Below are 23,346 nucleotides of genomic sequence, written 5' to 3' on the forward strand. Positions count from 1 at the left end.
GTGAATAGGATAATATAATTTTCATTTTAAATCTCCTAGGTTCTTTAGGTAAGTCCAATGACAAGATCAAGTCACCTAAATCTATTCACCAATAAGTTAAGCAAATCAAGGTCTTTAGATTATGTTAAAGAGAATAGAACACTCAAATAAACAGAAATTAAACTTATGGCCTTCAACAGCATTTAAGTACATTCATTGCAAGAAAAAACATAAACATAAATCTGAAATGGTGACACACAATATATAGTGGTTCGGAAACTTGCCTACATCTACTATCAAGTGTTCTTTAGGGTCTTGGGCTTCATTAACAAAAGAGGTTTCTGATTCACTTCAAAAGCTTATAAAACAGACTTTTTCCTAGGTTAAATCTAAACTTATGATTTGAGAAAGGTGTCTTCTTCTTCAAACTTGTGGATTTGTACTTAGAGAATCCACAACCTTGTTCTCTTGACTAGAGTCCTCAAATCTAACTATAGGAGTGGGATTAGAGGATATGGGTGCAATTGTGGCTAACTGTTTTAGGGAGAAGGATTTGGGTCTGATGGAAACTTGAAAAGACTCTCACTCTCTGACCGAGCTCCATCTCTGTTCAAGAGGGTTCTGAATTGCTGACAGACTTGTTTGTATTATTTGAGGCTTGAGTTCAAAACTATAAACAATTGCACACACAAGACCAATGTCATTCACTACAAAGAGCTGCATCCATAGACAAAATCCGTGAATTCTACCACATGTGTGTATCTAAAAAAGTTCAGAAATCCCAAACTCTGGTGCCAATATAATAAGGAAAAATTAGATTTTTACAGCACTATTAATTCCAATCCTCTTAGAGAATGCAAAATTCAGATTTTTACATAACCATAAATTTTGTATAAGTTTGGGCTCTAGTTGGGATTGCTTATCAAATTATACCTGGTTGATAATTGCATGTTTTTAAATTCATTTGCAGAAATTGCTTCTACCATCGAAGAGAAGAAGGCAGAGCTTTACGTTGAGTGTACGTTGTACATAGATGGCGCCCCTTTTGGGATTTCGAGACGAACAAGCTTTTCATTAATTTGTAGTTTTTTAATCTACACTATAGTTTTTTAATCTGAACATGATAAGAGATGAGTCTGATGTCTATGAGAGCTTTGAGGGAAGTGCTTCTGTATGATTGCAAAATGGTCAAGCACCTGCTCTCACTGAGGAAATGGCCCCTTTTAAAATGTCTCTACGTATTCCTAGAATACAAAGTCAGGAACTTAAACTATGATTTCCATGGCATGGCTGATGGTAGAAACATTGGCTTTGCGGTGTTGGAGGAACTGAGCTTAGTTCAAATGAATGTGTGGTAGGAATGGTCGTGCAAGGATGAAGTGGTTGTGATGCCTTGCCTCAGGAGTTTGTACTTATCCACTGATTGCTCAAAATTGAATCTTTATATCATTTCAGGCACTTGAGCCATTAACAATCCACAAATTTCTTGATCTGCGTATCTTATCAATCATGCCAACGCTTACCAAACTCTATCAGAGGATGCCAAAGTCTCCAGACACTGCCATGCCTTCCAGCCCTTGTGTCTTTGTATATTGAAAGCTCACCCAAGAAGGATTTGTTATAGAAGTGATGGTCTGGAAGAAAAAAATGTCAAAACTTTTTTTCAGTTCTATGATTAACTTTGTTAAAGCATACATATGTATAACTAAATTTTATGTGTAACTAATAATAGAAATATAGGATTGTTTTTATGAAACATTTCAGGTACAATTGCAAATTTTAATTTGTGTCTTGTTGTAGATACCAACCTTTTTTTTTTTTTTTACTGAAAAATTGAGACCTAAATCAATATAAATTTTCTTTAATAAAATTATATATATATATTAACGGTGGTATTTAACCGCCATTAATTCAATTTTTGATATTTTTAATATTATTTACGGAGGTTATTTACACATTTTTAAAATATATTATTAATACTATTAATGGTGGTTAAATTAATCACCTCTAATACATTATTTAGTGGCGGTTTACAATAAAAGCCAATTATAAGAGACCATCCATTTGATTTTGGCAACTTATAACACATTTGCTGCTCACTACTTTGAAAGGTACCCAATTTTCGTCATAATACCTAGAACCACCATTCAAATCCCCACCCAAGTCGGATATTGTAGGCTCGAGATGAATGGCTTTTGAGAAGGATTCAATATAATAATATCTAATTGGTTATCAGATCGAATTTGGATCCAACTGTTAAGATTCAGTAAGGATCTAATGATATACACAAACTTGGAACAATTGTTAAGATCCACTGGGACATATTATTATAAGTTTGCAATTGTATATAGATTCCATCCTCCACTCGGAAAAAAAAAAATTACAGATCGTATTAGGATCAAACTGAGATCTAATGAGGACTTAAACCCAACATGTTTTGGATCAAACTGAATCTTATCAGTGAATGGGTCGGGTACGTGACACTCGATTCAAAAAGACCTGATCTATGTTCTAGACCAAATCCAAATCTGGTTCATTAATTACCGGATCTGATGAGTTCAATTCCTTCCAACAACATTGAATCCTATTTCATCATTACAATACAATTCCACCATGTCAGAAAATCATCTTCTCTTTCGCTTCACATTTCTCCTCACTTAAAACCCCCACCAAACTACCATTAGCAATAGCAAGAAAGTATGATGGAAGACGAAAAATGATAGAAAACAACAACTTATGTGATGCCATTTCTTCAAATTTGATTCTCGCAATGATTTTTTGAAAGGACGACACCAAACGGGAACTTATATTTCACATTTTAAATCATTGAAGACATTTTAAATTTAATTCCATCATTATGAGCAAACACATACTTGTGGCAGGTCACAAGGGAAACACACCAGCCACATTGTACCACCATGATTGACCCCTTCAAACCTTACCACTAATTCTGGACTATATTGTCAATCCGATGGGATGCTTAGCATCAGCAATGTCTAGATCAAAAACTTACACAGATGAACACCATAAAGTTGAATAAACAATTTTTTATTTTTTTTAAACAAAATTACACTCTTTTAAATTATGAAACCAGACATCAAGATCTGAATTTTTACACAATTATTACTGGTACACGCATAAAACAAGAAATTATGATGTCTGAGAAATTTATAAAAGAAATTTAACTTAATTTGGAGAGAGAAAATGCACCCGTGCGAGCACATATTCTTTTCCAGCCATCCAGACACCAGTTTGTGACCACTGCACATCTTCCCAGTCAAGATTATCCTCCAATACCTGCTCAAGAGATACCAAAGAAACGAATGAACAATTGTCAAAATAATGATACCATTTGTATAATTCAATCGTTTAATCACATAATCTATCTAGGCCCATTTCATCAAACTGGACAATGGTGTCATCATCTTGGTTTGGTTCCGAATATCCAAATTTCTAGAAAAGTAGTTTTATTTAACTTCTTCTTTTTAAACTGAATATCCAAGGATCTCTTTATATTTTCAAATATTCATGGGAGCTCTTAGATATGAAACGATCTAGTAAGTACCTCCAGATACTCGAGGGGCAAGGGAATCCCAATTGAACGCATTGCTTTCTGGGGAAGGGGATTCTTGCAACGAGACCACCGAAAGACATCGACTAAAATGTTTCCACGGTCCATCATACTTCTTTCACCATTTTGTTCATGTGAATTGTGAGTTTGAAGCTTCTCTGTTTCCGTTTCAGGTGCCAGAGAGGTTGTCATTGGACTGACCATCTTCTCTCCATTGAAACAAAGCTCGTACCTTCAGATAACATTACAAAAGATTTAGAATACACAACTAAATAAATAAGAAAATCATTGGATGCATCGCAGCAAAAATGAACTTTCTTTAAACAAAGTTGTAGTCTCTCTCTGGAAGGGTGAGAACAAGATGCAACACAATCTGAAATCGAAGTTTTTATCTCATTTTCTTCGCCAATGAGTAACGACTACTTAAAACAATATTTAAGGACATGTACGAGATAGCTATGACTAGCACAAGAAAAAAATAGTGAGGAGACAAATAATTTCCTAGTTACAATTGATTTATATGATGGATAGGCAGCTTTCAGTCTTTATATGCTTGCTTTCGTTATAACTTAAGTAACTGCTCAATATTGAAGAAAAGTTGTCTGTTATTTGCAAATGATGAAGTGATAATGACGTGAATAGAGTGTGGTGGTCAAAGCACACACACACACACACACACATCAGAACCCAAGTGATCTTTTGCATATTTTCCCTCTTATCGACAAGTATTTGAATGTCATTTTTTCCCGTTGTTACAAATTCTATTAAATTATCTTTCCAACAAACCAAATTACCCAACATTTGAAAGTATTGAACGAGTTATAAACCAAAATATGAATTCTGACAAGATCACTAGTTTTGGTTTGTTTATTTTCTAGGTGTTGCTTTTTTTTTGGTAGCATATGGTTTAATTAGCAGTAGAACAGACTTTCCTTTAAAGTTCCATCTGACATCCATGATTAAAAGATATTAAAGGTCATAACTTTTAGGATTAGTTATTCATAGAACTTAAATATTTTCTTTAAACTTTGGTCTGGGAAAAAAAAGGTCTTTTTTGAGAATGCCCAAAACACCAGCAAACATGACTTGGTTACAAACAAGAGAGGAAAGTGAACTGAAAAACAAACACAATTAACAGGTAAGAAAGATGAAACCCGTTTTCTGGCCTTCTTTCCACCAATCGATCTGGAAGGGTAATGTAGGTATAAATGATAAGAAATTTCATACTTAAACTTCAGAGCACGCCACGGTAGCCAATTGTCATAAAGCATGTGGTTGAATGCCAAACAATCACAAATACTGCCACTAATCATGTCAGATATAAATTTCTGTCAATGAAGTGAATACCTGTTCGAATGTGTTTCTAAATACAGAACTTCTCCCTTTTTCAAGCGTGCAGACGTAGAAAGAGGCTTCTTCAGTCCCTTGTCAGCAACTATGCTTATGCTGTATTTAATCCTAAAGCAATTATTAAGTATAGCACCCAGTAAGTCCATCCATGATCCATTTTGTAGATAGAGTTAAAATACAATCCCCTCCCCCAACCTTAACATACACCCTAGTAGATGATGTAGAAATAAGAAAACATATATCAATAAATGGAAGGTGTTCTATGCATCTCATAAAGAAAAGGTCTGTATGTAAATATCCACAAGTTAGGGATCCACTCAATCTGGGCTGTTCAATGGGTAAGACCACCTTTTGGGCACTGCTCAAGAAAAACACCAAGAGTCTGTTTGATTACATGGATAATCATTTTCGATGAAATTTAAAATCCATGTGAAAATGATAGCGGAAAATGGATAGGCAGAAAAACCAAATTCCATTGTTGGATTGCATCTGAAAACTACAAGGGAGAGCGGAGGAGGGCAGTGGTGAGCGGGTGATGGTGGCTGCCAAAGGTGGGGACGAAAAGATTAAGATTTTGATTTGGGAGTGGAATTTGGGGTGGATTTCATTTTCCCATGAGAATAGGTGGGAAAATGAAATCCAGGTTTGCCAGATTTTTGGATGAGGGTCACAATCCATTTTCCATGGAAAAACCAATCAAACATATGGAAAACATGATTTTCAAAGAAAATTGGATTTTACACCCATTTTTCATTCCCAATCAAAACATACCAATTGAAATATTGTAACCATCCATCAATAGGTTTTTGGTGCACCCATTGCCAAATATTTCCCGTCCAAACACAAGTGACTGAGCAGACAGTCGAGATAGTTCAATAGGTGGGATGACCCATGAATTGGAAGGTCAAAATCAGTGGGGACAACCTCCATTGTAGCAAAATATGGATATATATATATATATAATATTAAAACTTCAAATTTTCACCTTCTATAGGAACTAAGAAGTGGCAAAAAAGTTTCATCTTTGAATATGTTGTCGTACTGATAGATGTGAAGTTGTTAGTATTACTGGCTTTCATCTTATAACCCCAGATTTCTAATGCTTTGAATTTTCCCTTTCATAACATCATTTCTTATTCTAGTCTCTTATTTAATGACAAATTTGATTTTCCCTAATCAGGTTGCTGACCAATTAAAATGTCATGACACGAGAACAGTTTTAAAAATAAAAAAATAAAAAATAAAATAAAATAAAAAAATAAAAAGAGGAAATTAACACCTAACTACTTATTAAAATAATAATAATACCACCTGTGCATCGGTACACAATCACCAGAGAGAAAAATTAGACAGAAGATAAAAACACACCAATAGGTTCAGATGGATAAAAAGTTACAGTGAGGATGATTTTATAAGAATAATATAGGTCAAATAGTTAAGAACCTCTTCTACAACTCCTTTAAAATATGTCAACCATGGTACGGCTATAGGTTGAGAAGGACAAATAAAATTATATGCCATTGAAACTAGATATTAGTTTTGTGCTTCTAGTTCTTGTTTCATGTAATAGTGAAGATAATGCAAACCAAGACAAGATAAACTCAGAATTTCTTCATGCCCATTATATCCACTTAGATTTTTCACATTAAATACCCATCATCACAGATTCAACATTACATAAAAAATAGTAGTGCTGCTTATCAAAATTATCTTTACGGATAAAAACACAATTGAGTATCAAAACTAACGAAGAAAAATATCAAAACTATCGAGGGAAGTTTTGAAGTATACCAGGGCTCATTACATAAGTTGTACTGTATAGTGACTTCTCGCACAAATCTTTGTTGACGTAATGCATTCTACAATATCAAATCCATCATCTAAGTTCTTCACTATTAAAAAAATAATTTCATTTAAAAAAAAAATGATTTTCAAACACCTGAATCTTTTTGCGTGGATAAATTCTGAAAACGTTAGTATGATTCAGAAAAGAAAGGTTCAAATTTATCCCAAAAAAAAAAAAAGGAAAAAAGAAATGAAAAGAAAGGTACATACTGATGCTGCAGCTCTTGTAGTTATTGTGCGTTCAACGGTCACTGGAGCCAAATTAGGCTCCACAGATGCCGTGTGCATTAGACAAGGCTCGAGATCAATAGTCCCACCTCCTTTCTGTAGAAAAGAATCAAATTGTGAATGATTGAGAGGTAAGCAGCACATAAGAAAGAATTTTTGAAGTTGGTGCATAACAGAGATAGCCAACCAAATCCAGATGATTCTATAAAGACAATCTTCTGAAATTTGCCTCGAAATAAAGTAACCAAATCCATTTATTGAAAATAGAGACAGAGAACCCAGAAACATGAAACATTGAGCAAATCGGTTTGAGATTCAGTAAAATGATGGAAGGAACTATCTCAGACTGAAAAGTAAAGGAACCAGTATTATCAAGGAATTTGAGTATAAGATATTCTAAAAAATGATACATCGGGGGGCATAATGAAAATGTCCATCACCTTCACAATGCAACACCTCTCAACACGATAACTACAACCAATTGCAGCTCCCCAGGCACGGGAACGGACATTGTTTCTCAATGTAGAAGTATAACCTATAACAAAGTTAACAGTTAAAAATTAATAAAATAGGATCCACTTTACAACATTAATAATCATACACAAACCTAGCTGCAAAACAGAAGTAACTTGTAACTTCTACAACCTCAGTTTTGCATCTCTGGAGGTAAGCACAGGAGAATATGACAACTGACTGACTACTTTTTTCATTGGTGTTCAATCAATAATTTTTTTCAAAATACAGGAATTAAAACTGTACTACACCTGCTCAATGTTATTTCTGAAAATGAATTTTATAGAATGCTACGTTCAGAATGATATAAATGACTGGACATTTAACATTCTTTTACAAGATGAATAAGGTTTTAAAATTCAATGTGTTGCAACAGTTCCTGCAGCCTATTTTCGAAATCTCAATTTCTGACAGGAAAGGCAAGAAATAGATACAAAATCAACATATGATGTAACATTTCCTAATATGTTGGAGAAAGGATGAGACATGTAGTCAAGTGATGCAAACACTACAAAAGCCATACTACAAATTTCTGCTCGACATATAGAAACATGTCAACCCAACCTTCAAACTTCACACCCAAAAAAAAAAAAAACAAACAAAATTCAATTTGAGCGCATTTTAATAATGAAAAATGATATTAAAAAAAGGAATTGAATAAGAAATATTGAATGTCAAAAACATCACACAGGACAGAATCGGAAATCATAGCTCAAAAATTGGGTGTTAAACTAAGTAGGCCAGTTCCAATTCTAACACCACACTCTTTTTTCCAGCAGATTTAGGCCAAATTTAATATAAAAACATATCAATATATGGATCTATATGCATTTACACGAGTCATGCAAAAGATAAATGGACAAGGGGTTCAGCAAACCATTGGTCATAAGAAGGAACAGAACTACAGAGTGCCCACGTTCTTTCAAAAGAAATCTTCTAGATAGGGAGATTGAGTGTGCGATGAGACTCTTTTCCATTGGCTTGAAGCAACTCTCATTTGAGCAGATGGTGAGGATTCAGAACTTTGGAGAAGGGGAACCCAACGAGAACTCCTCTATGAGACCTTTTGATGAAGGATTGACGGATTTCAGGGAAGCTGATTCCTCTTAGAGTAGATGCATTCATAAGGAAAATGTATTGGACAAAATTAAAATGGTGGTTCATTTAAATCATCATAAAATGATATTTACTAACCTGCACATCAAAAAAAAGTCCAGGAGAAAGGGGAAACCATTTATTCATAAATTGAAAGCTTGCTTGAAGATGCATAGTTTCTCCCTTTCATTATTTGATATTCTTTAGTCCTCCAAAAGGTACTTTGAGTATTTAGGTCTAACATAAAGGTCCCGTTTAGGTTCAAGGACAAGAAGCTTTGGAGAATAGTGTTATTGGACATATGTTCACGATTATGGATAGAGCAAAGCCAATGGTTTTTAGAGGATAAAGTAGATCACTGCCTCACTGCCAGTGTCCAAGGATTTTACTCGTAACTAGAATACTCTCACTTATGGATTTGTGACCCTTTCTCTTTCTGGAACATTAGTTTGGCGGGGGGGGGGGGGGGGGGGGAGGTGCAGGACAGGAAATTACGTTGGCACAAACGTATTCAACCATGTTGGCATGGCCAGAGTCCCAGTGAAATGACTTACCCTAAAAAAAAAAACCACGAAATGCAAATAATATAAAATATCTTAAGAACATAGTTTTGAATTTCTTTAAAAGAGAACATTGAATCCTTCATAGAAGTACATAAAAGTGTTAAATCAATGAACTTTGACTTTCTTAGAAGCACCAAAGAACCTGGACACTTTTTATGCATAAGATAAATTTTATTAGATAGAGAAAAGTGCGGGCAATGAACAGTAAAGATTTCCTTAAGACATAATTCAAGAAATCAGCAACAAAACAATTTATGACAGTATAGTCGATGACCCAGCAGTCAGTGCAGTTCTCCATGATCAATTTTTTTTTTTTTTTGAAAAGTCAAAGATCTTTATTGAAACGAAACACGGTCAAGATGACCATGAAAAAGTACAACAAGAAGAAGAAGAAGAAAACAAAATAAAAACCCAAAATTTCACCTCAATGTCACCTAACCCACTTTGTCAGAAAATCTTCAAAGAAGACCCAATTTGATTCCTAGAACACCTTGCTCTACACAAAAATAGACCCCAAGATTGAAAACAAAATTTCACACAAAAAATCCCATTTCCCTCAAAGTTCCTAAGGTTTCTCACTTTCCAAATCTCCCAACAAACTGCAAAGGGCATCAAGCTCCAAAGTTTTTCTTGAAGGCCACAAAACCTGCTCGAATGGCTAACCCCACCCAACAACTAATTCACGGAAGGTCTTTGAAGCACACCATGAAACACCAAAGAAGCTCAAGAAATGTGACCAAATCTCTGAAGCCAACCTACATTGAAGTAATAAATGATCCACAGACTCCCCATCCTCTTTGCAAAGACCACAAAAATTTACCAAGATGATTCCTCTATTCATAACATTGTCTGAGTCAAAATTTTGCCTAAACAGGCCACCCAAATAAGTCTTCCATCCTAACTAAGTAAGGGCTCGACTAGGAGCTTGGGGGGCCTTGGTTTCAAAAACGTGGGTTTAATGGGGCTTTGTTGGGAAAGTGGCTTTTGAGGTTTGGAATGGAACGGGATTAGGGCTTAAAATGGGTTGAATCTGACTCTAATATGAGTATATCCATATTCAGATCTATTTTTTCAATATGGACTCGTATCTAAATCCGACTCGGATCTAATACTGAAAACCATATCCAAATTTATATTATTTGTTAAAACCGATCCCAACACGGATTGATTTTTTTGGGGGATAATTTCTCTTTTTTTGTTAAGTTTTGATAGATTTTTTATGAGCACCGTCTTTAGTCTAACGAATCTTTGTGCTTGCAAATTTCAAAGAACTGTAGCAAAAAACCTCTATTTTACAAAAGATCTCTGTTTACAAATAGATCTAATTATCTTGAGATCTATGATACTTTGAAAGAGAACCGGTTAAGGGAGAAAAGTAACGACTATATAATATATCATATCATAGTATCTCAAAAAGGCTTAACAAAATTTGAAAAAAAAATTGAATCAAAAATAAAATCCAGCAGCTTTAGAAACAGTATGTGAAGAAGTTTAACAATATAGAGAGTGCAACTAGCAAGATATTGTAGCTAGGAAGAGACTTGATCTCACCTACGCAGAGAGATAGAGAGAGGCAAAATCGACTTGATCTAATCAAGCAAGAGAGAGCGAGGGGGGGGAGAGGGACTTACTCCAATTGAGAGAGGCGAGATCAACTCTCTAAACCCTAATCGTGAGGCAAGACCGCAAGAAGCAACTTCAAAATAGCAAAAGAGAATGTGAAGGACCTAGATGCACCCTAGGGTTTGAGTAAAAACACAAAAAACAATATAACAGTCAGATTCGGGTTGAGTTAACAAAGATTAAACCATATCCGATCCCTCTTTTATTAGAGTCGTGATAAAGTGACTCCCCCAAGTGGCATACTCAAAATGCTCATTTGACGTGTGGTGTGTCAGAACCATTGACATTATGCCTCAGGATACACAACCGCACATACCCATAAATCTATGGGGTTGACTATCCCGATGAAAGAAAATGTATGGTTATGGCACCAGCCCATGTCAGTTGAGTATTTTGAGTATGCCACGTGGGGGAGTCATTTTATCATGGTTTTTTTTATTAGGATCTACTCCAATAACCCAAACCCGCTAAAATCCAACCCATTTTAATCCCTAAGCGGGATAGTTTGTGGCATAAGGTGGTAGTGGCAAAAGTGTGAGGAGGATTCTTTTGGGAGGGAAAGTAGAGAGGCGAAGGCCAAGTTTGGGTGTGGAGTTTGGAGAGGCATCCTTAAGGTTCTTCCTCAATTTAGGAAGAGAGTCGCTTTCAAGGTGGAAAGGAGGAATAAAGTCAAATTTTGGGAAGACACGTGGTGTGCGGTAGGTCCCTTGAAGGAAAGGTTTCTCGTGATGTTTGCCATCTCAAGAAAAAAGAACCTTCCAATTTCTTGCTTTTGGGTGCAGAACTAGGATGATATGAGTTGGGACTTTGGTTTTAGGAGAGCTCTTGACGATTGGGAATTGCTAGAGATTGCTTACTTATTGAAGTGTTTGGACGTCATTCCCTTGGTTTCAGATAGAGATGATTTGAGGTGGTGGGGCACTAATAGGAAGGATTTATTCTCCGGTAGTGAGTTCTACAAAAATTTGGATAAGGCAGGGAACACCCTTCCTTCCCCTACTTAGCAATGTGGGGTCCGAGGATGCCCTCTAAGGTGGGTTTCTCTGTGTGGACTGCGGTTCGAGAGAGGATTCTTACATTAGATCAGCTCAGACATAGGGGCTTTTGTGGCCCGAATTGTTGTATTTTGTGCATGTCTGAGGAGTCAGTGCATCACCTTCTTGTGCATTGTGTGGTAGCAAAGGAAGTGCGGGATCAGTTTTTGGTGATGTTTGGTGTGATTCTTTGAATGCCGACCACAATAAGAGAGGTCTTTGTGGAGTGAAGTCAACTGGAAGTGACTTTTCAAGATTCAAAGTGATTGATATGGAGCATAACCCCATTCGCTATCACATGGGGTGTTTGGAAGGAGAGGAAAGAAAGAGTTTTTGAAGGACACGAGCAATCTAGCCGCGACCTTTTCCTTTCAATCCTTAGGCTTGTTTTCTTTTGGTGTAAGACCTTTGTAGAAGTCAAAGGTGTTTTCTTAGAGGATTTCTTACATACGTGGGATCCTGTGTGTGGTATCTCAAGCGAGTAATTTAGGTTTTATTTTGTTTTAGGTTGATCCCTTTAATTCTCTTTACTTATCAAAAAAAAAAAAAAAAATTAACAATCATTGAATTGTCCTTGGTTTTAATAATCCCACAATTGTTGTGCTTGAAACAAAGTCTGATGTCTCAGAAAAACCTCCATTGTTTCCACAAGAAGTAATTTCTATAAAGACAAACTGCAACACAAACCTATTGTGAGGTTCTCAGTCTCTTCAAATAAAACAAATGTGAGGTCTATGCAACTTAATAAATCTTGGCTTTGTCCATGCCTCATCAATATTCAAAACTTAAAATTAATAAAATGGGGTGCATAGTTTGATAGTCATACAAAGAAGACTCGTCATGAATTAAAAAAGAGAAATAAATTATCACCTGGATGTCGATGAAAAGTAACTAGACTTAGAGCGGAGAAGAAAACACAAATAAGCATAAGAAGACATTGACGATTAATGCAAAATCTAAAGGCCAAATGCTACAAAGGTCTAGGACAGCCAGTAAAACCATCAGTTCTATAAAGTGGATACTTCTTCCAATTACCAGATTCCACACATAATTCATGCTCATCTTCAAAATCTAGACATTAATCTGTGAACTTACATTCTTGTGGTGGTAGCACTCGAATGGTTGCACGTAACTCATGGATAGCAGGTGGTGGAGGGGATGCTGTTGGGCGGCAGTAACCAGTGTGCATGAGAACTAATAAACAAAACATCATCAATTACCATGTTCTATGATCTGCAGACCAAATTAAATATTTTAGATGTTTCCGTATAAAATTTCATACCAGCAACGAGATCTGAATCATCTGTGTATATATCTGTACCCCATAGTTGACCACCTTTGACCTGCACATAAAGCTAAAAAATCTAATGAGCAACAAGATTATCAGAAGAGATGGCTTGGAGCAATGAAAGCAAGGAAATGGCTAGCATTCTATCATTCATTGACACATGAAAATTATTGTATGCAGTGCGCCATTTTCTGAAGGGTGCAATGCAATACATAAGACGATATTTTTTTTTTTTTTTTTTTTTTGTAATTAAACACACATTATTATATACTTGTATTAATATGAGTAGCTATACATAGCTTTCAGGTAAAAATAATTACTTTTCCAGTTCACTTTATTTATGCACTAACGCCACAATATTTAATACCACACCAGTTAAGCTCTACAGTGTAGAGAAAGAATATCATCCAATTCCTCCCAGAAAAAAAATAGCTTGTATTCTAAAAACACCAAAAGGTGATCACATGCCTTTTCCATGTCAGATTTGCACAAAATTTCTAGAATCCACCATGTATGTTTATTGCAATTATTACATAATCAAGGATTTGTCTTCACCAAGAATTTTTGACAGATGTAATGACAGAGCCAGAAAATTTTCAATCCTAAAAACTACAACTTCAGCGACGATCTTGTAAACACCACTCAACAACCTAGTCAGCCAAATATTCTTTGATCACCAGCTCTTCATTTTTTTGGAATTAAGGCTCTTACACGGCATTAGAGCCACCATCCCAGGATTTTTTTAACATGAAATTCCAAATGACGCGGTTTTATATTCCACACAAGCTTGTATGTTTAGAGATTTTCGGAATAGAACAGGGCTTTCTTAAAAATAACCATTCTTCTTCGACCTAAAAAGTGATCCATTGAAAATTGATTGTAGTATTCACTTGTGACTAGCAAGATGTTATTCTTAGGTAAGGTACAATGCTTTGCATGAGAATATTGTGAACCTCTAAATAATTGTTTCAAAAGAGCTTTTCCTATATTTGTTTAAGTTTGTCTCATGGCGTTTTTTTCTCTCTGTCGCAATTACGTTGGAAATGAAGACTCGGCCTACAACAAGTCAAATTTATAGACATTGTTCTTATCAAGAAAAAAATATTATAAGCATTGTTGGTTTCTGCTCCATGTGCAAGGCTAATAGAGAAACTATGAACCATCTCCTCCTTCAACAATGAAAGTTTGGCGTTCTTTCTTCTATCAGCCAGATAAGTTGGAGTTTGCCCAAGACAGTGATGGTCCTTTCTAGGGGTCGTTTCACCTTGGCTGTCTCCTCTAGAGTTCAAATTCTTTGGAGATTCCTTCCACTTGCAGTTTGTTGGGATCTGCAGAAGGGAAAGGATTGTAGGATCTTCGATGCCAAGGAGGAGGCCCCAAGTTACTGTTTTAAATGTTAAAAGCTATCATGTACAAGTGGTTGAAGATATCTAGAGATTAGAATGGATTTTGTAGTAAATGAGGGAGGCCAAAGTGGCTTTGATACTTGCTTGTAATGCTTTCGTAGGTCTCCTTGACTTACTTGTTTTGCTTTTTCCTTTTTTTTATTGTTTTTACGATCTATTCTCTACCCCACCCTCTGGAGAAAAAACCTCCTCAAATACACATTTTTCCTGCCAACTCATCAACTAGTTTGTCTATGTCCTATGAATATATTTCAGTTTCTCCCTTGATTTGAATATTTTCAAGTGCTTTTAGGCGAGTTGGTAACTTAAAAAGATTTGCCTAGGTGTGAGAGCACAAGATATCCATGATTTACGATTCATATCAGCAATTTTCTCCCAAAGTTAATTTCAATAGGCACATAGAGAACTAAAATACTAACAAAAAAAAAAACTCTAAAATTTTGTACACTGAGCTCACCAAACTAATTGGTCTGAAATCTCCTAGATTATCCGCCCTAACTCTCTGGGGGATCAAAGCCACAAATGTGCTATTCAAACCATAGTCAAGACAATTCTTCTCTTGCAACTCTTTGATAACTTTCATTAAGTCATTCGAGCTGATGTCCCAACAATGCTTAAAAAACTCCATAGTAAATGCATCCAACCTCGAAGCCTTATCCCCACTCAACGAAGAAAGAACTGATCTAACCCCTCTCCCTAATTGGTCTTTCCAGCCATGTTCGTTCCTTCTGGTTTAACGTATTGAACTCTAGGTTATTCGAGTGGGGTCTTATGAATTCCCTTTCCCTGTAAAGATCATTGTAATAACCCACCACTCCATCCTTAATTTCCTCTTCTCCTTCCACCATGATACCCTTGATAGAGTTTATTAATCGGATTGCTTCTTCTGTGGAAATTCCACTTTATGAAAAAATAAACTTACCAATGATGAGCAAGGGGCATTCATTAGGGGGAGGCAAATTTTGGATGGAGTGTTGATGGCTAACGAGTGTCTTGATTCGAGGATTAAAGACAAGAAAGAAGGGATGAATGGGAAAATAGATTTACAAAAGGCTTATGATCACGTGAATTGGGATTTTCTGGAGTATATGATGAGGATGATGGGCTTTGGAACAAATTGGATCATGAAATGCATTACTACAGTGTCTTATTCTATTTTAGTCAATGGTAGTCCAGCCGGCTTTTTTAGAAGATCGAGGGGGTTAAGACAATGTGATCATTTATCTCTGTTCTTGTTTGTTATAGTAGCAGAGGCTTTGGGTAGATTGTTTAGAAAAGCGGTAGATGGAAGTTATCGAGGTTTAGGGTGAACAATGACGGACCTTTGATTTCTCATTTATAATTTGCGGACGATACTTTGGTGTTTTTGGACCACTCTAAGGACCAAGTGAGAGTGCTTCGAGTCTTAATTGTATCGTTTTGAGGCAATTTCATGATTACATATTAATTTGCAAAAAAGTAAACTTTTTGGGGTAAGCAATTTGAATGATCTTCAGATGATGGCTACAACATTGGGTTGTGATTATGATACTTTACCTACATCTTATTTGGGTTTACCCTTGGGAGCTCCTTACAATAGCAAGAGAATTTGGGAAGGTGTAATTGAGAGATTGGAAGGTAGGTTGAGCACATGGAAGGCCAAATACTTATCCAGAGGAGGGAAAGTAACTTTGATCAAAAGCACCTTGACAAGTATCCCGATCTACTTCCTTTTCCTGTTTTTGTTACCTAAGTCTAGAAAATTGAATGAAAAGGCTTATGAGAAATTTTATGTGGAATGATAAGAATGGAAGGAGAAAATACCATCTGATCAAATGGAAGTTGATATGCATGCCTAAGAAAAATGGGGGGTTGGGGATTAGAGGTCTAAGATTGGCTAATAGAGCATTTTTTGGTAAGTGGCTTTGGAGGTTTGGCGAGGAGATGTGTAGCTTGTGGAGGAGGGTTATTCAGACTAAGTACGAGGAGAAGAGGTTAAGTTGGTATAGCGGTGAGGCTAAAAGCACGTATGGGTATAACTTGTGGAAGGGGATTCTTAAGGTGATAGAGGTATTAGATTCAAAGTGGGTTTGGGGAGACAAAATTAGGTTCTGGGAAGATAGTATGGCATCTCGTCTTTGTCAACTCATTTTCCGTCTTGTACGTTTGTTCCTTGAAGAAGAATTGCAAGATACATTAATGTTTGATTTGCAACAATCCAACTACTGCTTGGGATCTAGAGTTCAAGAAAAACTTTAATGATTGGGAGCTAACGGAGGTAGTATCTTTCCTTGATCTCTTGAATTCTTGCCAACAAAGGGCGAATGAACAGGATAGGTGGGAATGAACGACGGCTAAAGATCTAAGATTTTTTGCCTGTTCTTTTCATAAGTCGCTTCTTCCTTTCTCTGAGTGTTCCTTTTCGGAATATTTGATCTAAGTTAGTTCCTTCCAAGGTTTCCTTTTTTGTTTGGTTGGCTTTCTTAGGGAGGATTCTAACGATGGACAATTTAATCGTCTGAGGTTAGATCACTCCTAATTTCTACCCCCTATGCTCAAGGGATGGGGAATCTGCTTACCACACCTTAATCTATTGCTATTTTTCTTATGATATTTGGTCTCTTTTCCTTGGGGAATTCTAGATAAGTTGGGTCTTTCCTCACAATTTCTTCTCTTTGTTAGGAAGGTGGGCTAAAAACATTTCTCCTGCAAGAAAAGGCACATTTGGGCAATTCTTCCCTCGGTTATTACTTGGGGGTTGTGGAACAAGAGAAATAACAGGGTGTTCCAGAATAAGGCGAGAAGCTCTCATGGCGTCTTTATAGAGCTTTTGGGTTACTTGTACCTTTGGTCCAAAGTTAACAAGGAGTTCTTTGGGATTACTTTCGATGATTTTATTTTTAGATGGGATTCTTTTTGTAAATCTTAATGGTTTGCCTTTCTTTTGGCTCTTCTTGCCTCTCTTTTCTAAGGGGCTATCTTGGCCTTCTCTTTTTGTATTTTTATGTTCCTTTTTTCATTAATATAATTGTACTTATCAAAAAAACTAAAACAACTTGTTACCATCGTTGAAGCCTTATCCCCAAAGATTCGGGCTTGGTTAGGGAACTAAAACAACAAAGAGAAAGAAGAAGAAAAAAAAGTAAACACAAATAAACTGATGAATCACAAAATCGATCATTGCAAACAATTATTGAACAATCACATTTTGTATTCCATGCTTACTTGACGATTTGTGGCTGTAACGTATTCAGCTGGTATTCGAATTTCCAAAGTTGGACCACTGTCAGAGCTTTCACCATTTTTATTATCCCGAGAAGCTACAAATTCCTTCCAGGATTTCATCAATTCTTGCATGCATTCACCCACTTTATAAACAACACTCGATACTTTAGGTTTATCTGCCACAGAGATTATAACTATTAAATGTAACAAATATGCACATGAAACAGAACAAGAGCCAAACCTCAATGCCTGAGATATTCAATTTTCTAAATTTATCGTTTGTATTTTTCCAATACTACTCATTTTTTCAAAAACCTACAACACAGATGGAAAACTCATGCTTTTGCCCAGACAGCAATGTCAAGCCTTCTTGAAGCTCTAAGTGTGTACAAAAGAAACAAAACACAGTTAGAAAACATGGGTAGTTCCTAGAGGGTGTGAGACACCATATATTGCAGAAGGGTTCACTCATTGGAACATCAATATTGAGAGGGCTAACTTTTATTTTCTAATGTGGGTCATGCATTTTGTATGTTAAATTATTAGATGGTTGTTAGAAGTTTAATGATTGGGTTTGAGTTCATCAAACAATCAAATTCGACGACTATATTATTTGTTTAAGTGAGATACTAACTATAAGACTTTTATTAACTATGAGATACTAACTCTATATTATTTGTTTGAGTGAGATACAAACCATAAGATTTTACTATGGCAAGGGGGTCATACAAAATTTGAGCTACAATAGATTTTAAACTACCATGTGTTCATATGTTGTCAATACGGGGGAAAGTAACTTGTTTTGAAAAATTCTCAGTTTTGCAGATGTGTAAGCTCATAAACATACCAAGTCAACCCATAATGTTCTATGTAATTTTGCACCAAATTCTCCAAATTTTCCCAAAAGACCATAAAATTATCCAAATAAGAAACAACTGATTAAATCAGCAAATCGATGAAATTATCAACAATTAGTCACCTAATAGGGCAACATTTTTACCCTTCAACCTTGAATTTGTAATCTTTATCGACCTTTAAATCTCAACAAAAAAGACAAGGCTTTTTAGGGAGGTTGAAGATGATGGATTTAAGGAAAATTAATTGCCGAATCCGAATTTGACTACTATGCTCAAAAGCGCGCTTAACTTTCCTCAATATCTACAAAACAGCACCTAAGTTATTGATCGATACCTCGCTAAATTGAATCTAACGTCTTGTTTTCCCCCAAAAACTATTACAAAACATGTTTATGGGATCAATTACTTGTGAATCAAAATTCCAAACAGACACATAAATAATGAAATTAAAAAAATAATTAATTAATTGATAGAGATGATACATAGGAAATTAAAATCAAAACCCTAGAAGAAGAAAAAGGGGGGAAAAAAAATCACTAAAGAGGAGGAGACCAGCGAAAGCTCCAGCCAAAGAAGAGTAGAAAAATCTAAGGAGACCAGCGAAAGCTCCAGCCAAAGAAGAGTAGAAAAATCGACGAACCGTTAGATCGAGACAAGCGTCCCACTTTGCATTCAGATCGAGATGTGGAGGCGGAGGAGGGATTTCATTATTTTTCTCCATTTCAATTTAATTCTAACCCTAATTTGTTGTTCTTCTTCGATCCACAGAGACACAATGTGATGACGAGGGTTTGTTCGTGAGCCCCCTAATACATGAACACAAATGGTGGACATGCGCCGATTTTTGCCACTCAGACCAGTATACAACTCGAGCGATTGCGAGTCTAATAGTCAGATTGGTTGAACTCAGTTCCCAACCCGTTTTGGTGTCATTTTCGAAGACTGGTTAAGGTAGTACGCGGCCAACTATGATTCAATTTTATTAATTTAATTAGTTAAGCAAGCAACCTCTCAATTTTAATTGAAGGTTTTGTTGATTAGCCAAAGGGAGCTAAAACCTCAATGACGCCTTCACCGCGCCGCGTGTAGTTCCCACCGGATCGTGGCCAAGTTTGGCACCAAAAACGATGAAAACTTTTGGACAGGCTTAAAATGGCCTCTAGATTATAATTGGAATAAAATTTTATAAAATATTTTCTGCCAAGAGAAAGTAAGAAAATTTGAGCTTTTTGAAATATTTGGAAGGGGCAAAATTATAAAAAATAGGACGTGCCACTACAATTCACTGGAATTCAAGGTCTACCAAAAATTCAAAAAATTTGATAAAGGTCTTGGGTTCATTGCGTCATGATCATCTTTTTGAGTTGGGTCTGGATTTTGATAGAGGGTTTCTGGTCACTCAATAATGGTACTTGTGACGCCTTCAAAACACTAACACAAAATCCTATGTCAAATCTCGAGAGAATAAGGCAGTGTTTATTTGAGCTATTTTTCAGCGTTTATTGCTGAAAAAAATTAAATTCAGTACTTTTTGTCAAAATAGCACGTTTGTTTATTCTATATTTTCAGCGCTTATTGCTGAAAATAAGTGAAAAAAATTCAACACTAGTTTAATGCTGAAAAAAAGTGCTGAAGCGGTAAGCATTTCACTTTTTTCGATACGGACAAGTATGCCCTTATTCTTAAAAGGATATTACCTCTTACATCCCATGGATAAGTATATAAACACCCCACAAATTGATAAACCCACACCATGACTAAATTATTTTGTCTTATATGGGTTAAAAAAATTGGAATGAGTTGATTTTTGGTGAGGATGATCTCCTCATTAATATATAAGCACCTCACAAATTAATAAACTCATATCATGACTAAATTATTTTATCTTATATGGGTTAAAAGTTTTGGAATAAGTTGATTTTTGATGAGGATGATCTCTACAATGAGGGGATCATTCTCACCAAAAATCAACACATCCTAAAACTTCTTACCCTATCAAAACAAGTTCAAGAACTGTAAATCGTCCATTTTTTTTAAATTATTTTTGACGAATTAGAAGTTTCAAAATGGACTGATTTTTGGTGAGGATGATCTCTAGACCATATAGACCAGCCTCACTAAAAAATTGTTCATTCCAAAAACTTTAACCCATATAAAACAAAAAAAAATTGGCTATGGTGTGGGTTGCCCTTATTAATTCATAAGGTGTTTTTATAATTACACATCCTTCATTTCCATAGAAAATTATTCATCCAAAATTAAGTTTTTTTAATGTTGATTTCAAATTTTGGTGACTTATATGACATTATTATTTTTAATTTGAAATTTGTGGGCTTTTATAAACAGAATTATTATTTAGAAATTGAATATTTGAGTACTATTTATTATTTAAAAATAAATTGTACTTTAAGTTTATAAGAAATAATATATTTTATTGTGTTTGATAATAAATAAGCATTTGAAACATGCAAACAATGTATAATATGATTGTAAGGGTAACAAAGATAATTTACCAACTTCAGCAATATGTAACAAACATGATTCAACATTTAAATAAACAACTTTTTCAGAACTTAGATTCAGCGCTTATAGGTCTCAGCGCTTAATGCTATTCAGCACTTATTTTTTTCAGTTTAACAAACAGCACCTAAGTAGTGCCTCGAAATTTCAGTATGGTTTCTTCTATTTAACTTAGCATTTTAAGACACTAAATAATTAATAATTAGAAAAATGTTGATAGCTATAAGTTTTTTTTTGTTTTTTATTATAAAAATTAATAATTAGAAAAATATTGAATTAAATATTAATAGTAAGATAAATAAATATTTTTTTTATATAATATATATTATTAAAAATAAAAAATTATAATTATTTAGGGAGCAATTCGACAAACATATTAGAAATGGGAAATTATAAAAAAAATCTAAATATATAATTATTTATCAAAAAAGTACTAATTTTTATAAAATTGCAAGAAAAAAATAATCAAAATCGTTACTTGAAGTGTCGTAACATTTTTTTATTATTATTTGACACTTTAAGTGTCGCAACGTTTTTATTTTATTTAAAAAATTTGTTACTTTAAGTGCCACAATTTTTAATTCATCAATCTTTATGAATTTGACTATCACGACTAACTTGATAAGATTGCAAATATTACTAACAGTAATTAGGCCCATATTTATACTTAAATTAGCAATCAAATAACACAGACTTCTAGATTTTATGGACAAACTCACATTCGAAAGAAAAAAATTTCAAAAAATAAATTTTTTTGAGCTTGATCGTAGATATTGAAAATGGACGGCTATCGAACTCTCAAATTCAAAACTAAAAATCAACGATGGAAATTAATTATTTCTTTTTTAAATTCTTGATTTAAAGCACAAAATTCTAAGAGCTTTAAAATAAGAATTTAAATAAATAGTTAATTTCCATCGTTGAATTTTAGTTTTGAATTTGAGAGTTCGATAGCCATTCATTTTCAACATTTACGATCGAGCTCAAAAGGATTTATTTTTTAAAATTTTTATTTAGATTATGAGTTTGTCTATGAAATCTAGAAGTTTGTTTTGTTAGATTGCTAATTTAATAATACGTGTAGGCCCACTGACCCTTGGTAAGATTTGTAATATTATCAAGTTAGTAATGGTAGTCAAATTTATAAAGTAAGGTGAGATCAAGATTGTGCCACTTTAAGTGTTAGATTTCTTTAAAAATAAAATGGCACTTCAAGTGCTAAATTTAAATTAAAAAATTAAAAAAATTAAAAAAATTAAAAAAAACGTTGTTGTACTTGAAGTGTCAAATCTTAAAAATATATATATATATATATATATATATATATATAATATATATATATATATATATATATATATATATATATATATATATTACAGCATTTTAAGTATTGATTTTGATTTTGATTTTTTTTTTTGTAATTTTACAAAAAATATTACTTTTTTTTTTTTACAAATAATTGTTAATTAGATTTTTTTTATAATTTTTCCTATTAGAAATGAGATTGAAAATAAATGGATTATGACCGTTGGATCTAGCGTTGTGGACGGCCAAATCTCATCCTAAAGCGAAAGTGTGACTTATAGCTGGTGCGGATCATTCGACTTAAAATTTTTAAGGAATTTGCAAATACCTCTCTCATTTAAAAAAAATCAATCAATCTAAAAAAGAGATATAGCATATTTCCTTCTTCACTCTTTTGAGATATAACACATCTATCATCTCAGGTATGACCTCACTCTCTTACTCTATTATTCTTTTACTCTCTTAAATCAAACTATGTTGTTGAAAATTTCAATTATTATAGAAAGAAAATTGGTATTTCAATTATGATAATCTTAAACCAATATGTTAAGAAAATCAGAATGTTAGAATATGATCCATCAACTTATCGATCCTGAATTGATTAGTCAAAATGTTACATGTACTATATGGTGAGTTTAATCTACCCTTATATCATATAAAATATATATATATATATATATTAATTGTTTGTGCACACTATGTGTTTGTAATAATACTTTAGCATTTGATTTGATATTATTAGAATTTTTTTTGTGTTTATGTTTAAATTTTTCTATTGAAAATGAAGAATTGTTCGTTTGTGTTTATTCCTTGAGTTTGAATCAAATATTGAGCAACAACATTATCATATGTCTTACCCCTGAAAATTTGGGGTTGAACCAATCAGGTTTTTTATTCCCTCTATTAATGATAAAAATTACCCAATTCATTAGAAAAACTAAAATAGAAAATGTGAAACATCTATT

The 23,346-nt window shown here is 34.3% G+C and overlaps 1 protein-coding gene across 5 annotated transcripts; it reads right to left on the reverse strand.

Moving 5' to 3' along the window:
* Positions 1 to 3,011: 3,011 nt before the first annotated feature.
* Positions 3,012 to 19,384, reverse strand: LOC147404551 (uncharacterized). 5 transcript variants are annotated; one of them, XM_086440562.1, is made up of 10 exons: positions 19,109 to 19,380; positions 17,700 to 17,875; positions 13,084 to 13,156; positions 12,897 to 12,995; positions 7,414 to 7,508; positions 6,956 to 7,069; positions 6,692 to 6,759; positions 4,898 to 5,008; positions 3,545 to 3,782; positions 3,012 to 3,276 (listed from the first exon to the last, which is right to left on the reverse strand). In XM_086440562.1, the coding sequence occupies exons 1-10, from the start codon at positions 19,275 to 19,277 to the stop codon at positions 3,166 to 3,168; spliced, it is 1,254 nt and encodes a 417-aa protein (XP_086296688.1). In that variant the 5' UTR covers positions 19,278 to 19,380; the 3' UTR covers positions 3,012 to 3,165. The 5 variants fall into 5 exon arrangements, with proteins under 5 accessions (XP_086296688.1, XP_086296686.1, XP_086296687.1 ...); XM_086440560.1 differs by having other exon boundaries at positions 19,094 to 19,380; XM_086440561.1 differs by having other exon boundaries at positions 13,084 to 13,144; positions 19,094 to 19,378.
* Positions 19,385 to 23,346: the final 3,962 nt, after the last annotated feature.

The sequence above is a fragment of the Akebia trifoliata genome, chromosome 4 (genome assembly GCF_017979445.1).
Source record: "Akebia trifoliata isolate Shusen 1 chromosome 4, ASM1797944v1, whole genome shotgun sequence".
In the NCBI taxonomy this organism is placed as follows: Eukaryota; Viridiplantae; Streptophyta; class Magnoliopsida; order Ranunculales; family Lardizabalaceae; genus Akebia; species Akebia trifoliata.